The 22,969-nt window shown below is 36.6% G+C and overlaps 1 protein-coding gene across 8 annotated transcripts in view; it reads right to left on the reverse strand.

Annotated features, from left to right (window-relative positions):
- The window catches only part of CPEB3 (cytoplasmic polyadenylation element binding protein 3), an 88,537-nt gene that overhangs the window by 19,705 nt on the left and 45,863 nt on the right, over positions 1 to 22,969 (reverse strand). For 6 of the 8 annotated variants that reach the window (XM_082765157.1, XM_082765158.1, XM_082765159.1 and 3 more), the window contains 2 exons: positions 10,003 to 10,170; positions 8,066 to 8,155 (listed from right to left, as the gene is read on the reverse strand). The exons of the other annotated variants lie outside the window; for them this stretch is intronic. In XM_082765157.1, coding sequence (XP_082621283.1) covers positions 8,066 to 8,155; positions 10,003 to 10,170 — 258 coding nt within the window. The remainder of the gene's footprint in view (positions 1 to 8,065; positions 8,156 to 10,002; positions 10,171 to 22,969) is intronic. 8 annotated transcript variants of the gene reach the window in all.

The raw sequence follows: 22,969 nt of genomic DNA on the forward strand, positions 1-22,969 counted from the left end.
CTCTCAACACAAAGCTTTCTTCTAAAGAGGATCTCTATGTCTCTAGCTGTAAGAGCCAAAAGTTAACATTTTGAACTTTGCCCTGCCCCTGATTTGGAAGGCCCACAACTTATAAGACTCACCTTTAACTATTAGAAGGCAAATTCTTAGTGCACCTCCTTTCTCTTTGATGTCATCTTTATGAACATAAAGATTTAAAGCCTGTGATCACAACCAAGTGTAGCTCTATTAATATTAGTTGCTCAATATACTAAAAAAAAAAAATCATCTCAGTATCAGTTACCTATACACCACCAGAAAAGTGAATACCCAAGAAAAAAAGAGTACATAAATTATTCACAAAACCATAAACAAATGCATTATTTAATATGAACGAGCTTTAAGATTTCCTACTTCTGTCTAAGAGAGACATCAATAAACTTTTCCAAAATGCGTTTCTTTTTTTTTTTTCCAACATCAGTTCTTCAGATCACTGTATCATTTAATCAAATGTTTGTCTATTTTCCATAACAATGCAGGGGTAGGGGAAAACAACAGGACTGCACACAGGTAAATCTCACTGAGAAATCCTAGTCACTTACTTGGGCATCTGTCCAAACAAATTTACTGCAACTGTTAGTCCAGAAAGCAAGTGCTTGGAATTGGTATTTAAACAGAACCTACTGAATTGGGCATCTCATTTAGAGCTTGTGATAATAAGTAGTGATTAGTAAACACATGAACCAGACTTCAAACAGCTGCTCTTTAGATTTTGGAAGCTGCAATCCTCTTGACACAAGCCTTAAATATTGACTGTGGCTTAACTGAATGTACTCTAATAAAATAGTTTGTGTAAGGTATGAGAAGTCCTATTGCAATCTTAACTCAATGAGGCAGTGAGTGAGAGAAAACAACTTGCCTCTTCAGCATATGACCAATGGAGAGGGTCCAGTTCATTTGTGGAAAAACTTTGTTCTGGAAAGAAAATGCTGCAACTCCAACACATGACATTGAGTTTTTCCCCAGAGAGTCAGTCTGCAACTATTCGTGCAGATAGTGCTTCGATTGCTAGAAATTAATCCAACCTATCAGAGACATCTTAACAACTCTGAAGTCTTTGGAAGAAGAAAAATAATAATAAATTCAGTCTATACAAAGAAATGTGCCCTATAGGCTAAAAGTCAACCACAATTTCTTGAGAACCAGACAAGAAAAAAACAAAAAACAAAAAAACAAAAACAACTCACAGGTGAGGGATAAAATTATGGATAGAGCAGAGATCTAAATTCAGACAAGAGCCTTCTTTTACATTACAATCAGAAAATAATTGGATTTGGTCCCACTACCTAAAAATCTCACAAGAGACTATTCCATTTAGGAAAACATTTTACAGAGCATCATCCAGCACATGGTGTTGCAAGATTCATTCTTACCAAATAATGGCTGAGATGCAATAGTTAATAATGAGAGCCACTATCAGGGATTGCAGCCCAATGTCTGTCCCTCCCAACCCCAACCCTCCCGCCTCAAAAACCTAGTGCTGAATATAAGCTCATCCACTGACTGGGCATTGCATCACTTCTGTCATGCCTTGACTGGAAAAAGCTTTGATGCCACAAAGGAGAATAAGGAAGATAGGGAAGTAGGCAGAAAAGGAAAATTTGTTTCTGCAAGAAGATTTTCAGTAATAAGCTAAACTACCTCAGGAACATTTGGGCTACAACCATTATACTCCTCTCATAGTAAATAGCCTTTATTTACCTATTTGGTTACTGTGTTGAAAAGCAATTGGTAAGACTGACAGAACCGTCTTTACTACCAAATTCTGTGAAGGCAAGGATGCTGAGCCCCATCTGAAGAAACATGGTCATTCCTTCCTTGGGCATCAGAAGTTGCTGACTGAAGAAGGGACAACAAATGTTTGCTAGAAATTTGTGGTCCCATCTTCAGGGTTAAAACCAAAACTGACAAAACAAACAATAAAACCTCTCTTGCAACCTAGTAATTCTGAAAGAAATAGCATTTATTGAAGGCAACATGAAAGCCAGAAGAGACTAATTGTGCAAAGCTATCTCAGAATAAGATTTGTCCCGCCTAGGTTTGGTGAAAAATATTTTTATATTGTCTCTTCAGTTTCTTGTTTACTCTTAAAAAACAACAACAACAACAACAACAAACAAAACAGCAAATAGCATTGGCAAGGAAGCAAGCTTCTTGAATGCTCTTTAAGACTGCTGTGTCAGTTGTCAGAGACATTTTAAAATCATCATCAGTTGACCACCACGACTCCTCAAACATTTAGCACAATATAGGAAATAGTGTGAAGACCTTTGCAAAGGCTTAAACAAAACTCATTGAAAACCTAAAAGAAAATTCTGTGCTAAAAGCAAACTTAAACAGCTACAGAAGAGCAGACTAGTATGCCCTACATTTTGCTACCACACAGTTTGTGAATTTCATTGCTTTGGGATCATGCTGTACTGCTGTAGGAAGGCACAGGGCCTATAAATCATACACACAGCCTCAGAAATCAACGGTTCAAAGACTGATCTTGTGCACATATGTTGGATGCAAATAAAGTTTTAAAAAGATTTTGCATTGCTATTTGCCATACAATGCATTTCTGGTTAAGGAACTTGAATTTCCATTCTAGCAAATACTGTGGTCTCTGGCTTCAGTTTATAAAGAATGAAAACTGGCTAGGCATTTAGTGCTGCACTTCAGTGGTATGGTATTCAATTATTTAGGCCAAAGCAACTAGAATCATAGAATGGCTTGGGTTGGGAGGAGCCCTGAACATCACCCAGTTCCAACCCCCCTACCATAGGCAGGGACACCTCCCACCAGACCAGGCTGCCCAAAGCCCCATCCAGCCTGGCCTTGAACACTTCTGGGGATGGGGCATCCGCAGCTTCTATGAAGTACTGAAACTAGTCTAAGTAGATCACTACATTCAGGCAAGCCAGATACCAGTTTCTGAATCTAGCTGATGGAAGTAGAATTGCAACATCGTACTTTCTCCTTTCAACTACTCATTATTGCTGCTGTGGCAGAAGCTACCATTCCCACTGCAGTGCCAAGGGAAGTAGCCATGAAAATGGACCTCATTTGCGCAATCAAGACTGGTCGGAAGACCACCAACGACAGCGTTCCTATCTGATGTTACCTTAGAGATCATCAGGAATGCTCATACAGTCTGTCCCACCAGTTGTTTTAAATGAAAGCATGAGAATCATTTCACAGTCTTACTTTGTGCAACTTTCTAGATAGTATTTTTGTTTTCATGAGATCTTGCTCACCCATAGGGTTCCCATGCGAGCAGTACGGACAAGTGTGTTTATTTTTAATCAAACAACTAACTAAAGAACAGAGAAAATACAAGAAGATCAGATGGTTTCATCACATATGTTAATCAACTATAAAACCAAGGCATTCCTCCATCCCAAATGCATCCTATCTCCAAGCACTACCTTTTTTTTTTTTTTTGCTCCTTAACCCATTTTTATCCAAACATCAGTCCTCTCAAATTGAAAGGAAAATAGTAAGTTTTCTGCATAATTTTTATCTTTGTTAAATTTACCATGTAGGTTTTAGTGTATGTAGAAAAATAATAGTTATCACAAAGAAAAGTCAGTAAAAGCTTTTAACAAGATGTTTTAAAGCTAGCAATCTGTTAAAAAAAACTAAATGAATATTTTTGTAACAGTTGGCACCATCTGTCTAATAAAAAAATAGGAAAAAAATGACTGTAGTTAGCATAAATATTGCTTAACTCTGCAGACCACCAAAAAAATAAAAAATCGGTTTATACGTGAATAAAATATGAATTACCTGGAATTTGCCAGAGTGAAATAAACTGTCATGGTAATGTGTAACGACATTTGATAATTTCCTTTGGTGCATATTTAATTATTTCTTAATATCTCATAGGTACTCAAAAAATACTTAGCCACAAACCACATTTAGTTCCCAAAACTCCATGCTGAAAGCCAAGTAAACACATTACAAACTGGGCATCTGCTTACCCAAGACCAACACATGGCATTTATAATTTTGCCAGTTCCATTACTCACATATCCAAACAGATGCCAAAGGAAGTCATCCAAAGACTTTTCAGGCAATAGTAATGAATTGGTCTTATTCAGAAGCAAGGCATTAAAAGCACCTCGTGGATGACACCAACATAAAAATACAGTGCTAAGCTTTACAGTGCAAGGAGGGGTACAAAGAAATGTTGAGGCAATAATACAGATGCTCAGAACTAGAAATAGCAGCCTCTTATATGCATTGTCAGCTGTTATCAACTTATCTTGCCCAACTGCATAATCTACACTTTTGGTGACAAAACAGCTGGGTGCCAGTGGTTCTTCTCTCAGCAATCTGAATATTGAACTCAATGGCAAGCAATACTTCCAGTAAGAGCTGTTTGATCTATCAGGTGATTTTGGTTTTGGTGTTGTTATTACCAAAACTCTTAATCACTGACCAAAACAGATCTCTCTCAAACACAATCTCTCAGTGTATTTCATCATGTCGGGCAAGATTCAGTAAGGTAATGAAGACCTAGAATATCTGGAAAAACAGGAAAACCTGTATAGTAAAGTGCACAACATGCTTGAGGAATATGGTACAGACACATTCATGCTAATCTGCAATCCCCAGGGGTCCAAAATCATAATGAAATAAGCCTTGTGTAACTCACCACGTTGGAGACTGCAGTTCAGTGTATTTCACACAAAACCAGTTTATGTCCATCAGGTCCAGCACTAAACTCAAAGTAACATGTCTAAGCGGACCCACGGTGACTATGCAGGGCCAGTGACATCATCCTGCTCAGGTTGCCAAAACTAGGAAAGCATTCTTTGTTCAAGCTCAACACTGCAGGAATGTTTCTGGACCAAAGCTAGCCCTGAAAGCAGCTTACACGACACTGCACCTAAGCTAATCAACCACACCAGCTAATAAATTAGCTAATGCAGCTTGCTAGATCAAGCCTGACTAAACATCTATGGCCTGACTTGCCCGCCAAACTAACAAGATAAAGCACTCTGGGGGGGGGGGGAGGGGTCACTAGACTGTAAACATTTTATTTTAATCTTTCAGATTTCATGCTTGATCAGCTTAGTAATGGCTAATAGTTCTTGCAGCCTTTTGTTCCTAGCCCTGAGAATATCAACAAAGTGTTCCTAATATAGTGCAACTATACAGAATTAATTTTAATGTGATGTACGTGTAAACACTTTAAAAATTCAGTATTTATTATACAAGTAAGGCACAGGACTTTTCTTGAAGAACCCATGTAGATACTAAAAGTCTGTATTAGTACACTTTTACAGGGGCTGTCAGGGATGGTATCACCTGGATGTATGTATGAAGACAGAAAACCATGATGTAAAACTGCCCCACTGTACAACTCATCTGTCTGCTGACCCGTGGCAGGAACTACTGATTCTGTCTGCTCCAAACCTGTAACTGAATGCTTGTCAAAGTAAACAAAAAACAACTTTTGTTGCAAGTCCAGACAGAGTCCGCTGGCCTGACTTAAAAAGTAAAGGAGCAATGAAAAATTGTATCTGTCAAAAGGCCACCAAGGTCCATCTGGAGCTGACAGCATTTTTTCAGTAAGAACAGCGATCAATTTTACTGCCAGTCAGTCATGTTCAAGTAGGTGGGAGAAGCCTCAGAGATCAGCCTTTATTAACATGTGAACAAAGATTAGCCTCCACATCATCCCACTGCATTCCAACAATCCAGTTTTCTTGTCTTCCTTTGAGATTACTAGCACACAAAAAGACCTCCTATGTAATTTTGTCTGTCCCTTTTTATTTGTCCCTATTTATTTTCAGATTTTCCATTTGAAAGACTCACTCAAAATGTCAGAAAATTTAAGGACTAGCAGTGTGACATGGAAAGAAGATACGTAGAAAAAAAGGGAGAAAAAAGGGAGAAAAAAATTAAGGAGAAAACATTTGAATTCATCAGTACTTGGTAGCTGAATAAGTGCATCACTGAATTTTGTACATAAGCATAATCTTTTTTCATTTCTCTGTTTTATAAAGAAGTGCCTGATAATAAATCAGAACAGCTTAAAACAATAATAAAAAAAGTTAAATGCTGTATTTTAGTTTTAAAGAAGTTTCTAATCAAAAAGAGGACTGGAAGCATTTTATTGTGGTATTTCTGTCAATGATTCCATAATAACTTTGGAAAAGAAGTATTTCTTTATATTTAAAATAGATGAAAAAGATGTAGAAAAAAATATAATGTGTTTACCTTTTGACTCCTGGTAATAACATTCTGTCTTCTAGGCAGATACTGCCTATATGTGATCACAGTAAGTGATGTACATTTGACCTACCAAACTTAATGTGACTGTAAGTGAATCTCAAAGACTAGAATGCAGGACGTATGATGCTGCAGTCCTGATTGATAACTAAGAAGTCAGTTATAAATAAATCTGGAACAGTTGGGATTGACTGTTGTTTAGCACTTTCAGACAGACATTCAGGGCAACTGGCAGGGGCTTTGAAAGCTGTTTCCTATATTAGAATCATGACAAAAATAGAAGTGAGACTGCATTCCCTTGTCTTCTGCTAAAATAGATCTTACTCAAAAACATTTTCACAAGTTGGTTGAGGCATAGCTAGTCCTCTGTCAGATACAGAACAAACTCATTAATAATTGGAAGTCCCATGCTGATCTGCCACAAATTGCTCTTTTAATTCAATAAGTAATTAAAAAATATAATGGAGAGGACCAGGAGACATTAGGGATGAGAAGAAACTTGTTTTGTTACTGTTTTGTTTGTTTGTTTGTTTTTTAAACTTGTAAGTGAAGGTACAAAAAATATATATCATTTTCCTAACTGTCCATAGGAATATATGAAGCAAGGCTGAGTTGTGAGAACAGAACAGGAGAGAGAGCGCTTAGGCTTTTTTTTTGTTTTGTTTGCTTTCAGGCAAGTGCCCCAAATACTGTTTACAGGGCAAGCATTTGTCACAGAGCTATCTTGACTCCAGCAATTAAGATCCAGATAAATTATTTTTTATTTGTTACAGTCAAAATACATCTATCAAAAATGTTGTAGGATTAGCTAGTGCAGTGACTGAGCAGCCCACTGTTCTGCCAAAATAATCAGTGGCCCTAATGAGCAATTAAGAGCTTTCAGATTAAGCGAGAACAGAAAATCTTACAATATAGATCAGAAATTGTGTGTCTAATTTTATGCTGCAGTTTCAGATAGTGAGTGAACTCCCAAACTATATGCAAGAGGCAGGTGCCACTGAGCACAGACTGTATAAAATATATAAAATAGTATATGTATTTATTACATATAAAATAAATATATATATGTGAAGAATATATAAAATAGTATAAAATTATAGGAGAAGCTAGTGTACAATAAGCAATTGGATTTAGACAGGCAACTCTCCCCATCAGTTTTCCCATAAACCCAAAATAAGCCTGCATAGTATTTTGCTGACAGGTGTGAAATAGCCCCACCTGAAGCCACTCTGAAACAAATCAACTCCAGCTGAGAAATGGTGACCATGGTGCATGGCACCTGTCTGAGCTGAACATTCCATCTCTCAGTGGAATTCATTGCTGCAGCTCAGCAACAGCAAGCCCTGATGCAGAACTTTTGGTTCTGAGCAGGATCACAGCTTCCTGGGGTCAGCACACACACAAAGTAGATTCATGTTTCGCTACAAAATACCGGGCACCCAATCCACCACTGACTCCTAGCCACAAGAAATGTTGTTTAAGCTATTATTCGTATCGTTTCTACGATATGCAAACTGCAACAGAATCAGTGCTAGGAAATTTCCAAAACTTTCCTTCTAACCAAAACCTACTATAAATTAAGCACAGAATCAAGGATGCAAGGTTTGCTGAAGTACACAGACAAGACTACATTTCATTCACTGAATTGTGTTTTTTCATTATGATAACTGTTGAAAACATGCTCGTTGAAAGAGAGATTTCGTCATAGAGTCAAATCCTTTCTTTTTAACGGACTGCCACATTGTAGACACAGTTTCCTTTTACCAGAACAGCCTGCATAAGTGTATTTTAAGCTAATTACCTTTAGGTGGAAAATATGACTTGCTTTCAGCTTTGTGAGGCCAGTCCACCACAAGAGGTCCAAACCTACGAAAGCTGGCAGTGATCTCATCTACAAAAAACAAATGAGGAACCTTAGACAGAATCTGAAGACTAACAGTGGCAAGGTAAACATCGTTAATTAATTAAATAAATAAATAAATAAAAAGTTAGACTATTTTCTGTACCTATCAAGATCAACAAAAACTGCAATAATGTACGTAGATAATGCCTAAATATTCTTTCAGCTCTGTACTCTATGTGGCTGCTTAAAAAAGAAATTTTGCATTCCTCTAACACAAGTTTGCAGTAGGATTAAATGCAAACACGATCTATCAAAAGTGAATATGATTCAGCTGTGGTCTCTGTCTAATTATAGCCACAAAGCAGGGTCAGATGCAGCCACACGGGACTGATGGAGAAGCTACATGTCAGCATGGCCACTCCTTGTAGCATGACCTAGAAAGGAGGCTGCTTCAGGTCACACAGCTGTGGGGACTTCACCTTCCTAAGACCCCTCTGAAAATCTGCCTTGAATCACCAAGTTTTTTGTTTGTTTGTTTGTTTTTGTTTTTTTTAAGTATCAGTTTAAAAACACCGTGGAACACCATCTGAGGCTATCCTATAGGGCAATATTGTGTTAAATACAGATGTTTCAGAAAAAAACGTTTGTTTGTTTTTTAAAAATCTTCTTTCTCAATGCATTTTTTAAAATGTATTTTAAGGAAAGAATTAGTTTAAAGTTATATCTAATATAAAGTTATATCTAACATGATGCCAGATAGATCAGAGCATCGATCCATCAGGAGAAATGCTTGAAGGCTGTGGTTTTCCAATTTTATGATCACTATTTGAGATGTGTCCAGTTTATCTGATCCCTGGGAGCTGGGCATCAGAGCCACAAAATGCATACCACATGCATACCACATAAATGAAGAGCTGAAGGAAAAAGGTGTTACTAGAGCAGATCTCTCATGGAGGAGGATAATAGCTCCCAACAGGCTATGTTACTTCCTCACAGGATAGGCTGGGCATGTATTTTGACTCAAGTTAGTTGTGCCTGTCAGCCTGCTGCTTCTTGCAGCTGGGGATTCAGGTTACCCACCAGTCCCTGTATCAACAGTCCTGCAACTCTGATGTGATGTGGGAAATACATCTGAGCTGTTTGTGAACCACAGGTTGGCAACCCATGCCATTTTTTTTTTAAATTATAATTGCACATGTTTTAAGCTTTAGATTTAGTAGAACAGATTATAAAATCCCTCCCTTTTCATTATAAGGCATCCTCTAATTTCCTATGTATGCCAATGGAAGCTACGTAGGATAGATTCCTACTGTAATATGAAAAATATATCAAAAACTGTGTAGGAGTCGGAGGGGTGTGGGAACATGCATGCAGATCACGTTGACCATCTCTACTAAGGTGATTATTATTATGTAACCATATTAAACACCCTACATATGTGGACTGGACACTACATATATGCTGGATATAACAGCTGATTAAAGCCCAGTTTATTTTGATAAGGACTGTATTAACAAGATCCTTAAAGTCAACGACATCTTTTAAGAAGGACAGAGAAAAAGAAATGTGGAAAAGTGACGGTACTCACTGAGTTCCCTTTTTCAACTTTTCTACTTAATGCATATGAGGACATATGCTGCTATTGCAGATTAGAAGGCCTGCTATGCAGACATTTCTGCCTCCATCTCCTCTAATCTACAGTACAAAAAAATGTCAAATAAAATCTCAGGGTTTGCAGGTCAAGAGGGGGAAGTTTGTTTGTTTTAAATAATGCCACAAGCACAACAAGCCATATACCTTGTAAAATACATTTGTTTTCATGAAATCTGACCTTTTCTAAGTAATAATATGAAAGCCAATTCCCATATCTCACCAATGTAACTTATTCACAGTACCTTCATCAATGTCAGGAGGAAGACCTCCAACAAACACCTTTCTAGAATAGCGTTCCACTCTTTCACCATTCTGACAGCGTGTTGGAGAGCTGAGACCCGATGATAAAGACTGATCACCGTGACTGTCGTCTAGGAAGCCATCTTCAAAAGGAAAGAGTGAAGACCGACCTGTAACAGATTTTGTAGTATCTATAGTTAAAGCTATTTCCTGTGGATAAATAAATATTTCATTTTAAAATAAGTTATTTTCCTTTTCTAAAATAGTGTTTTGATTTACAGATTTTGTATTAAAAAGCCCAGCTAAATGGTCAGTTATCCAGATGATGCTCATTAGCATTGCTGCTATTTTTTCAAGTCTGTAACTATGCTTTCTGTAGAAGACAAAAAAGAAAAAATTTAGCTTTAGAACAGAAACTCTTGTGAATGGCTAGTAAATGGAAGCCAACAAGTTATCCAACAAAATTGTGTGCTGTAGCTACAGAAAGATCCTTTGTACAATTAACATATCAAACCAATTCTTAGTGATTAAAATCTTTCATAACAGATCTTGGAGTTATTTTAGAAAGCACATCACTCAAGCCATTGCACTGCAGGGCAGGACAGCCTCCTTCAGAATGCTTTACAGGATCCTAGCCACAAGGGCTGCATTGCTTCCTCCACGAATGAGCAGAGGCCCAATCTAAGCAAGGGGGCAAACAGCAAAATAAACACAGAAAAGCTTTGTATAGTATATATTAAGCGTGTAGGTAGAGCAAACAGCTTAGCTAACAAGCTGAAATCTTTAAAAGACTTATTAAATGAAACACAAAACACTTGCAATCAAAAAAAAAAAGTTGTTAACTAGGGCAGCCTGTCAAGCTGTTACTCAGTGTTAAAACACACTTTCAGTAAATGAATGAAAAGAAAGCAGCATAAATGACTGCTATTTGGTTTGTTGATAAAAAGTAAATAATTTATTTGTGATAGCCTGATTCAATTAACTTGTTGCTATTATTTCCGGGGTATATACATATTATTTAAAAACAGGTTTATTAACCCAGAAGATAGAAAAAAAAAAATAAAGATACTCAAAATATTTAAGGGCTGTATGTATGCAGCACAGCTTTCTAAACTAACTTTAGAATTTAATTCCCTACATTTGAGGTGAAAAATAGATCTTGTGATGTAGAGAGATGTATAAATGGGAACCCCATCTCAACTCTGAAAAAACCTGTCTCCTTGTTTTATGGAGGATTGCTCCCAAGGACAGAATTAAAATTAATCAACACAAACGGTGTGTGTGTGCGCGCACGCGCACATGTTGAAATACAAATATACATAGCAGTGCACATATAATTAAATTCAAACTTAATGGATCACACAAAACTGACTTCCAGCAAGACCTAAGGTTAGGTCTTGAGTTAAACTACATTTGGGATTAAATGCACGAGGAAGTACAGGAAAGAAAAACAGAAGCAAGGAGAAAATCAAGACATGCAGAGAGACACAATTCAGAAAAACATATATATTGAAAATATCAGTAACAGAGCCCTGACCTATAAAGGCTACATTACAAAAAGAAGAAGCAATCCTACATATGAAAACCAAGCTAACAAACAAACAACAGGAAAGGTGTTCTGACAGACACGGAACACCAGCTTGAATTTTTATGAACATCAGGTACCAGAACGGTTTTGATTAGCAAGAATACATTGAATGCGCAATGTTGGCAGAGATCACAAATGCAAAAATCCACAGAAGCAAAAATCCTACTGTGCTTTTAAGCACCAGTGTAAAGACAAGGCAAATGCCACAATCAGAGATGCATTTAGAAATGCTACTCCTCACAGTCTAAAACAGCTGGTTGTCAGAAATGGAATTTTTAGAGCACAAAACAGGAAGGACTTGATGAATACTCTAATGCACGAACAGGTCATGCACATATATAAACATACGCATTTTAGGAGAAGAGAGAGTACATGCTTGAGAGAAATAATAAGTAGGGAGACTAATAATGTGTAAGAATATCAAATATTTACAGGCTAAATCTTTTTATTTTTTTCCCCCACAAACATACCTTCTTATAAAAAAAAAAAAAAAGATGAGCCATTAGTGGAAGTATACAGATCAGATGAACAGATATTAGAACAAGCTGTTCAACTAAAATATGGGTCCATTTAGAAGGCTGAAGGAGTACTGAGTTCTGAAGGAAATCCAAAAATATGCATAGTGGCTTAAAAAGCAAGATTTCACCTCTTATGTCAGCTGCTCAACAGTTCACAAATGTACTCATTTGAGTACAAGAGATCATCTAAAGCTTTATAATTAAATATACAGTTAAATGTGTAAAGTACCCATTAAAAATAATGGAAGGCATAGAGAAAAGGGAATAGGGAATGATTGTTCACCGTCTCTCCCAAGTAGGGGGAAATTGAAGTGCATTAAACACAGTACATCAGTACATGGCAAGGCTCAAAGTAAGTCAAGCCATGGAACCCCTAACCACAAGATTTTTAGGATGTTAAAAAGTTTACATAGGTTTAGAAAAAGGCCATGAGCAAGAAAAAATATCCTACAGCATTAAATACTGAGCCATCACCTCAAGATACTCCCAGGGGCAAATCTCTGGGAGGGTATTATTGGAAAGCATCACTAAATGCTCTATTTTTATATGTCAGCATCTCTCCCCTGGCATTTCCCATTTGTCAGGGTAGGAGAAAAGATACTAGGCTGGCTTTTCATAGCTGTGCTTACATCTGCACCTGAAAAAAATGGTCAAAAAAGTTAAAAACAAGATACCTAAAAGAATATGACTTAGCAGCTTGTGTGATATCTACAAAAAAATGCTCAGCTCACTTCACAAAGGAAACAGGATTACGTAGAAAACTGCTAGGTTACACCAACCCCCAATGCATTTCTAACAAAGCCTCTTCTCACTGAAGGTGCTTAGTCACAGTGACAGACTGAAACACTAATTAAAACACTGTAGTGTAATAAACATGAAATGAGTCCCTGCACAGACTTGCCTCTGAGTACTCTGCATATTAACACAATGCAAATGGCAAAAACAATAATAAATATGAGAGCATTTGATAACTCATTTTTTTAAACAGATTATTGTAGAATTGCATGGTTCTTCAGGTTAGGAAATCTCAGAACAACAGTATACAATTCAAGGTAATGGAAAAGCAAGGATATCACAAACTTGGTATTGTATCAGTAGGGCAAGTCACAAAGTCCCTAACACTGATGACAGGACAGACGCGCACACACACTCACACAAATCTACTTGTTATAGAAAAAACTGAATTTCACAGAGATAAAAAATATTATGGAGGGAAACATGCATTTTGGTAAAGTAAAAAAAATCCTGAAAGTCCAACACATTCAGAACTTGTTTGGCTTGCTTTGTCATCACCACAACTTCTATAAAAGAGCCCACACTGCATTTTACAGCCTACACTGTATTCATTACAATTACTACCACATTACTACATTTTGCTTCTACAAGTAAACACAAGTTGCAAGAAGTTAATAGTGCCCAGCTGATTTCCACTTCCTTTCCTACTCTGGTGCCATTTAATCAATCTGGAAAGACTTGGCACAATCTCATGTTCACACGCCTAGAGAGCACACAATATTTTATATTCCACGTTTTTCCAATTTGTTTCAATATCATGAGATCACCAAGTAAGTACTAGAATGCTTTGAACATCTGTTAACAATAGACCACTCTCTGAAAGCAGGGAAAAAATAAGAAGGTAAGTTTGTGGGGAAAATTTAAATTTCAAAAATACTATTTTTATATTTACTTTAGCTATAAAGTAAACACTAAACAGTCAGCTTTGAAACAAATAAGCTCAAATTATGTACTAGAAACTGTATCAGCACAGCCTGTACAGCCTACTACCTTATTCCCTACATATGTGCCTACTCCAAGTTATTTATAGACTATAGACTAGGTTGCTTGTACATCTCCAAGCTTCCTCACGAATTTGATGCAAATTCTATATTATGAAAAGGAAAAAGCCTTCCAAGCGATGTCACATGCATAGCTCTGTCACAGAACACAGATTAAAAAAAAAAAAGATAAAATGAAATTTAATGCCAAAGTACCCCAAAAATATGGCGCTGCCCAACTCTAGCTGTTAAAAGCTGCAAGCTTCACTGTTACTTTCTCAATTAAAAAGCTACTGCACGGTACATAAAAATAAGGTACATTTGTAGTTTTCTCGATCTGCAGCAAGCTTGCTATTATCAGAATAAGCTTATACACAGCACTGCAAACATCCATATAATGTTTTCAGTCTGTTTTTTTTTACTTTTGTAAGGGTTGCCTAAATTACAAAATACTGTATTTTCTGCTCCTGGTTATCGGTACCCACCACTGGTATTCATAATGCACTACACTACCTAGGGTAATCAATATATTTCTCAAATGCAATATTCAACAAAGGATGTTACATCTAAGAAAAAAGTGTGTTAGAAATATTCAATATATTAAACATTAAACTTTGACAAAAACACCTGAAAACAATCTTCATTTCTTAAACACCACGAACTTAAAACGATAAATGCTTGTCATGAAAAAGAATCTTTACATTCAGTCATCCTCCAATTCACCAATAATAGCAATACACTTGAAGTTACCAGCTCAAAATCATCATTGCTTTAAGCTGATATTAGAAGGGAGATGTCTTGCAAATGAAAAATATCAGATTGATTTATACGAAGCAATTGATTAACCACATAATGTTAAAATTGGTAATGTTATCTTATCATAAAAGAACTAGATATTTATTTCTCCCAGTATTCAGCAAACAAAACATTTAGTAAATACTTTTACCTCTTCTCCGCCCATAGCTCCTGGCTGCATGTAAACACAGAAGAAAATTGTCGGTACAGCTGTCATTAGATTTAGCTCCAAAAGCAAAGAAAATGTAGCTTCTACCTCTTCTCTTTTCCCTCCCACCAAAAGAAGAAAAAGACATACAAAAATTTGCAAAATCAAATTCAAACAACCCAAGACAAGAGAAAAAGTTTGAAGATGACACAGCCAGGGAAAGGAGGGGGGGAGGGGAAAAAAAAAAAAAAAAAAAAAAAAAACATAGCTGCTGTGCAAATTTTCTACATATCAAAGTTTAAAAAAAAATCAGGCACATCAAATTTACAGTACTATAGGAGATTAATTTAGGATTGTGTTTTTAAGAGGCAATAAACATCATCAACAGTAATCCTAATTAAAATAAATCATTTCACATTTTATTAATTAGTTTGTGGACAATATATTTTCCAGTTATGTTTCAAGTTAAATAATTAGCCATCTGTAAACACTAAAATCCTACCACAACCAGATGAACTCAATAGCCAGTATGTCAGTATGTTCAGTCTAATAAAAACAGATTGACAAATAGTCTTCATAAGTACCAGATTTAATTCAGCATTTCAGTGAGAGACGTACATCAATGACAGACAAAATCCACAGAGCTGTACAAGTGCAGAAGCCACAGAACTATAAAGTGTTTCATGATATAAATGGAAATGCAAGAAGCACTTTTTAATTCGACCTTTGGGAATATCAGAAAATCTGGAAAACAGTGTCTTGTACATGTGGACTTCAATCTATCACAAAAGGTGTTCTTCCAAGGAAATCAAATGTGGAAGACCAGGGACCAGGCAGAGTTTTTCAACAGAAAGCAAGTTCAGGTGCTAGGTAATCCTTGGCTTGCCTCTGCCTCTTTTCACAGCAATACCATCTTTGCCTTCTCTGCCCCAACTCCATCTCTTGCTTCCACACTTAACACCTTGCCTTTGGGTCCTGCCTCACATGTCCAGGTTTTAGGTGTGATACATTCAGCTGCCCCTACACTCCCCTTTAACCCACATTCTCTTGTTTCCTCTTTCTTCAATATTCCAAGCATCCCCTACTGTACGAACTTCTATCCTTCCCACATTTCCATCTTGGAATGCACAGCCTGAGAGCTCCCACCATGCTCCCAGCTTTCCCTGCCTATTTTTCTTCAGCCACAGTTTCATGGCAGATGCATGGTGGTGAGAACTACCCACCCACTGTCCTGTGCAAAGCACCGGGGCTACTCTGAGCACAGCAGGCTCCCTTCCACCCCCAGCACATGCACCAGGATCCCCTCTGCCACACAGGCAATTTCTTCCTCAAGTCCTGAAGAAACATAGACTCAGACTGCATACACCTATGTTGTGTATGCCCCACCACCATTCCCATCAGTGAGGCCACAAAAGAGCACTTGCATCAGCACGTCATTAGGGAGGTTTGAAAAACTAAATAATAATTCAAAGTCTGTGATGAAGGACTGCCTCAAAAATTACCTTTTCCAAAAAAATGGTGAGAGCTATTCAGCAAGGCAACTTAGGGATGTCAACGTGCCCTTTCTTTTTCATTTACACAGGATGAGAAATAAAAATGTGCAACTGGAGACAAATTAATCAGGAATACCCATCTTATTGGTAACTTGAAGTTCAGAGCACGACAGACTTAACAGAAGTACTGGTTCATCAGATAAATTTCATAACACCTCAGTCTGAGGTAAATATTTTGGAAAATAAATGATTTAGAAGTTATTCTTGAATGAAGATATTCAGGAGCCAATAAAAAAATATACGATTGCATGATTACAAACAACACATCAGCATTGTATATCTGAAGTTACTTTCTCTCCTGTGCAACGCCAACACAAGACAAAAGTAGGGAGAGCAGGAGCTCCTAAACTTGTATCCAGTGCAGATGAATCCACCTCCATATGCTGGTTCTGGTGCCAAATATGAATCTTTTTGCACAGAAAATCATCTCTCGAATGATTCTACAATTCAACTCAGAAGTGATTCTTTCCATGGTGCCTCACAGAACATTACGGCACCTAAGAAAATATAGCTACTTTAAGAATCGATGAACACCTTGCCATTTAAGCTGTGAGATCATTGTAAGCAGGCCCTGCTGAGTTAGTTGTGCAACTCCATGAAAGGCCACCGCTGTGTTAGTGTTTCTCCGTTCCTTTGCACCTTTCTTCAACTCTGACAGGTAGAGAGTTACATAACCACTATGTCCCAAACTGCATGTACTCAAATACAAAGGAACAATACATTCTTTTTTACCTCCTGATAACTCTCCTGAAACTATTAACTCCCCTCATCCCATGAGTAAAGTGCATTTTGCAAACATGAAACCGTATATTGAAGAACAGAACTGTAAGCTTTTTTTTTTCTTTTTTAAACAAACAAACAAAACAAACTCCCCAAACACCAATTAATGCAATTCCTTTAAGTAAATGTAGTGCTCCTGGGAATCTCAGAGGTCTGCAGCTAAGATTACCCATTGTTCCAATGTATCAAAATACACTAAATTGAAATGCTGAACTTTTAACTGCATCTCAAGAAAAGCTGTATGAAACTGATGAAATAGAACTTAGGTGGCTTGCATTTGAAAACATTTATCTGGTAGTCAAGAGAGAGGGGTTCTGCTGGCATAAGAATGCATTTGCAAAGTGCTATGAAGAGCCACAAAACTCTTGAGATGGCGTGGCTGTGAGATGAGCACAGCTGTATACGAACTGAAGCACACATCCACCAAAGATAGCCCTCAAGGACTCGGAAGAAACGAGTGACCTAACAACCCCAGCCTACAGCCCTGGAAAGGCAGAGGACCGGAAGATCCACAGCAGGATAATGCTGGCAAGAGAAGAAAAGGGATGCGGATAAGGGAAGTAACTTTAAACAACAAAGTAACTCTTGCTCATTTAACACACATCCTGAAAACCAAGATCATCATCAAGCAACAGAACATTTTATACTGTATATCAACAGGAACACCACCTTCACTCTTCAGCTCACTTCTTAGTCTGGGAATAACTTTGGTTTTGCCCTGTTGTTTATGTTGGAAGGCTCCAACACGAAAAGGACATTGTGCAATTTGTGTGATAAAAGCAAACCATGTGAATAAATACCAGAATTGCACAAACTATTTCTGAGAATTACTGTTAGGCAGGTGTTCTGCAATTCATTTGAGAGGTGAAAAAATTTAGAAAAGAAAGGATTGACTAAAACATTCTCATGACAAGAACCATATAACTCAGCTAGAACACTTGAGAGAGCTCATATGCAGTGCCCTACTGGGTAAGATCAACGATCCATCCAGACAAGTCTTCTGTTTTCCATAATGACACTACGGCCACTATCATGACTGGCCATTTCAGCAGTGTGTTTCTCTCCTATGCCCTTTGCATTCATAGTCATTAGATTAGACATGTTAGGAGGCACATTCTTACCCACTTCTAATACCTTCTTACAGGCTTTTTGTTCACAATTTGTCTAATGATTTCTTGAACCTGTTGGTAATATCAGGAATTGGACTTGATGATCCTTATGGGTCCCTTCCAACTCAGGATATTCTATGATATCTACAAGTTCCAAAAGTAAGCTACAGAAGCCCTTCCTTTAGTGGGCTTTAAATGGATCTTCTAGAAGTTTCACCAAATGTTCTTTTAGTCCTAGCTCTGAAGGACATGGTGAGCAGCAGTTCTACATTCAGTTTATCCACTAACTCTGTGATTTTTGTAAGGCTCCATCACATTTAAGTGGTCTTCTTTAATCTCTTGGTGATTCAGCACATTCACAGCAGACACAGACTATAGGAAAGGACAATTATAAGATTCATAGAAAATTACAGCAACCTACTTTGTAAATATGAAAAAATGAAAGAGCATAGCTGGCTGCAATAAATAAATAAATAAACCTAAGCCTTCAAAAGGAATAAAGAAAACAGAAACAACAATAAAACTGATGTTCGTTACTAGGCTCATTAGCTTTCCTCAAGACTACAGAGACAAAAAGTTTCCAATATCCAAAGTCACGTGCTCTCATTGGTTTAATCTACTCCTACGGATGAGGAAGGCCATAAGAACTTTTTTTTTCCCCATGAAAAACTACACATACTCTTGGACCCTGACTGGTTTACCATTCTGGTCTCAAATCACACCTGTAACTGGTCTTGCTATGCTCTTACGAAGCTGGTAGCATGCACTAGTCACAGTACAATTCAGTTATAAGTTAACAGAAAATAAAAATCAGCAGCACTTCACAAAAATAAATACCAGTGAGTACTATGTGGAAGTTTAGTGTAGAAATATGAAGCATCTGACCTAATTCAATTAAATGCTGACACAATGCTTCAGTACAAGAAGGTGTAATAGGGATATTGAACTATAAGTTACTGTGAACCAAGCCTTTGAAGTTAAGAAACACTTGTGAAAACAACAGCTTACTTAGTGTCCTGAAAACAACAGATGTTAGTCATGTGAAACCACAAGCTTCAACTGTTAGAATGGATACCCAGTTAAAAGTCTGATTTTTATGGATTAGAAACTGATACTTATTCAACATGTTACTATCACTATCATAAAAGATTGTCTCTATAGAAACTTGAGTACTTGTTCACCTACATCAAGCAGATTAAAAGCTTTCAGCAGCTTCATTATGGCCATATTAACAATTCGTGAGAAAGAACCTTCAGGAGAACCTTTTCTAATGCATCAAGCCTAATTAAAAATTAGTAACTTAGGTCTACAGACACGTTGATGGACTTCCAGTAGGTTCATACAGGAGATAGCATTGCCAAATCAATTTGTCAGCTTGTCTTTTAATCAGGTTCTAACAGCAACATAGAACTGACAAGCTGTGAAAGATCCTTTTCACAGATTTCAGAAGAGGCATGGGCAGAATTAGATTTTTCCTCGTGGTTAAAGACTGCATAATGCTCTTTACTGGAAGAATGCTATAAAAGTAAAAAAAAATGAAAACATATTTATTATAATCTTATTAAAGTTTATTGGACTGTGAGGATGATCTTTACTAGTTAGACACACCCCCTTAAAAAGAATGTCTAAGCCATGAGATCTTGTATGCCAAATACTGACTTACAAGTTACTGGCACTGGATCTCACTGAAACTTCTTGTCTGGTCTTGTTTTTCTTTTTCTCATCGCTTTATTATAATACTGTGTTGGGTCTGCACATTGTACAGATCAAATAGTTAACATTTCAAGGAATAATAAATTTGTGAATCCATAAATTGTTATGGATTCAGAAGAACTAGATTTACACTCTTTCTATAACATAACTAAAAGTGAATCTCACCAGGTAACTTCAAATTCAAAGTAAGCAACATAATCATTCACTTGTATCATCACATTTTACTTATAGAAGACTCAATAGAAATATTTTGCGTGTTAAAACGTTCCTTCTTCACTGTTGGTACTAAGCCTAATCTTGTTCATGCCATCATGCATTTATAATACCTAAGACATACATTTCAATGAAATCTTAAAGACACTTCTTCAACTGGTGTAAAATAGCATTATCTCTAAGAAAGAAAAAAGAAGTCAACATTTTGAAATTTGAAACCAGGAACCTCCTTGATTTATAAGGTACCAGCATCTTATTTCTAACTTGGAAAACTAATTTGCAATCTTGAATCAATCAGCAGTTCAGAATAATACTTGCTTTAGGACACTGAATTGTGCAATAATTTTCTAAGATCAGAAAGGAAAATATGTCAGACTTTGTTTTTGAATAACGGGTCTCTGAATTCCTTAAGAGACCTGCATGTTTATAAGTGAACTAAAATGTCAATGAGAATGAATTAACTGACAAAAGGCAATAGAATCAAGTGCAATTTAACAACATATCTTTGCAATAACACCATCTCTGTAGCACATGCTTTGAACTCTCTGAAGATCTCTTTTTGCTGAACTAACCTTAAAAAGCAACTGAACAGAATAATCTAGGAAACCTGATTTTATGCCATTAAAATACATAAACTGAGATTAAGTATTTGTGTGCATATAACAAGAAATGCAGATGCAAGAACTACATGCAACAGCCAGAATTTCTGTCAACTGAACTGGTGATTTAATTTGGCTCATCATAAATTTCTGAGCTTAGATAAACAAATATTTTATCTTCGTCAAGTGCTACACTTCTCCAACTTTAGACCACATATTTTAAGTTCCTCTATAACTTTGCTAATTTCAGGCAATTTTTTTGCTATACCATACATAACATTTATTTACATGTTTCTGATTTTTAAAAGTATCTACCATACACCAACCTGTCTCAAATTACTTGTGTGGAAAAATCATTACTGCAATTCCAGCAAGACAAACCAAAAGTTTCCTTTGTTCACTCTGTCAACCCATGCTATTCTGCCTGAACGGTGAAGGTTATTTAAAACATGATGTTGTCAAAGAATGGAAAAACAAAAACAAACAAACAAAAAAAACCCACTCTGAATAAGAGCTAGGTAAGGAAGGTTCAATTTAAAAACTGGGTTTCCATACAGTCAGAAGCATATGAAAGTTGAAATAACCTAAGTAACTTCATTTGTAGCAATCGAAGCAATAAAGTTATATACACATAAACACAGCTTAAAATCTGTTCAGCATTTTCACAAACTAAAACAGAAGTCAAGTTTGTCAGGAACAGTTTGCACACAAAAGCAAGGCCAATGCTTAATAAAAACAGAATGAATTTACTGAATCTAAAATACTATTTCTTGTCTAAATTTCTGGATTTTAACTAGATAAGAAGCATGATTTAACAAAATTCAGTAAGCATTGTGCACAGAAGTGTGGAAAAATAAAAACTGTATTTGAGAGAACAAAATTAAAGTTGGTTCACTATATAAACTTTTAGCATATGTTTCTACTGTGCTTTACATGCACAGAGATCTATTTGCTTACAGAGAAAGTTCACCATGCGTTCATCTTCCATTCTGAGATTGCTCTCCCCATTTTGTTGGGGCAGTATTTAAAATTATTTTTCCTTCTGCATGTTTCAGTGTTGGAGATCTGGAAGGCTATTTTCCATTATGACCAATTCCACAGAACAGCTTGTTTAAGAAAATAGTTCTCTTTCTTCCCCTTTTCCTATGGCTAAAGAAAGCTGTTCACAAAGAACAAGATTTCTGTCTTCCACTCTTTCTGAAGAGAATTTTGAAAAAAGAAAAAAAAAAAAAATATATATATATATATATATATATATATAATCTAAATTATTAGCATTTGAGGATCGGGATGAATTTTTTTTCATCTAAGAGTGGTTCGAAAGACAGTTCTCAGTTTCCACTGATAGATGAGGTGGATGTCCAGACATCATGATAATTTGGTGGTATCTGCCTCAACAGTCCTTTCTGGTTCACTTCTTTCCAACACTAGCACTGCAAGCCTTATAACAATCTCCCTGCTAATGTATGTCAGCATACATATACAATTGAATCCCTTCTTCAAAAAACAAAACAAACAAACAGTCCACATGCAAGCTGTATTCAGGTAAGGCCCACGCACTGGATCTCACTTTGTCAAGTGTATGAACTACATTTGATACTCAAAACTTGATGTGTCTGACATTTGATACTCAAAACAGTAAACTTAGGTCTAAGACAGCTTAGATCTTTCTTCCTCATGCATATTTAGTAGCCATGCATCTATGCAGGAGGCAAGGCTCATCTGTTTTTGTTTGTTTCCGTGTTAAAAGTAGATGAATACATAAAACTCACATTTTTAACAGCCAAGATGATGGGCAGTCCCTTCATATTGCTTTTAATCTACCAAACCTAATTCTGGACTACAGTCTCGTCTCTTCTAGCATGATATACATTGCATATCGAAAACTTTGGCAAATCTTGATCACAAAATGCTACAGAAACAGACCCAAAATAAGGAGGGATCACACAGATGAAAGGAAAGAACATTGGTGAGATTGTAAGGCAGGAAAAGTAGTGGGGAAAAAAGCACTGTAGTACACAGCTAGAAAATGTGTTTCAACACACGTTTGAAAATACATCAGAACATACAAAAAGCCAAGCACAGTAGTTCTTAAGGAGACAATTGTAAAAAAAACAAAACAAAACAACAACAAAAAAAAACCACAAAACAATACAAGCATAAATATATTTTGCTGTT

This window comes from Aythya marila, assembly GCF_965140915.1.
Source record: "Aythya marila genome assembly, chromosome: 7".
In the NCBI taxonomy this organism is placed as follows: Eukaryota; Metazoa; Chordata; class Aves; order Anseriformes; family Anatidae; genus Aythya; species Aythya marila.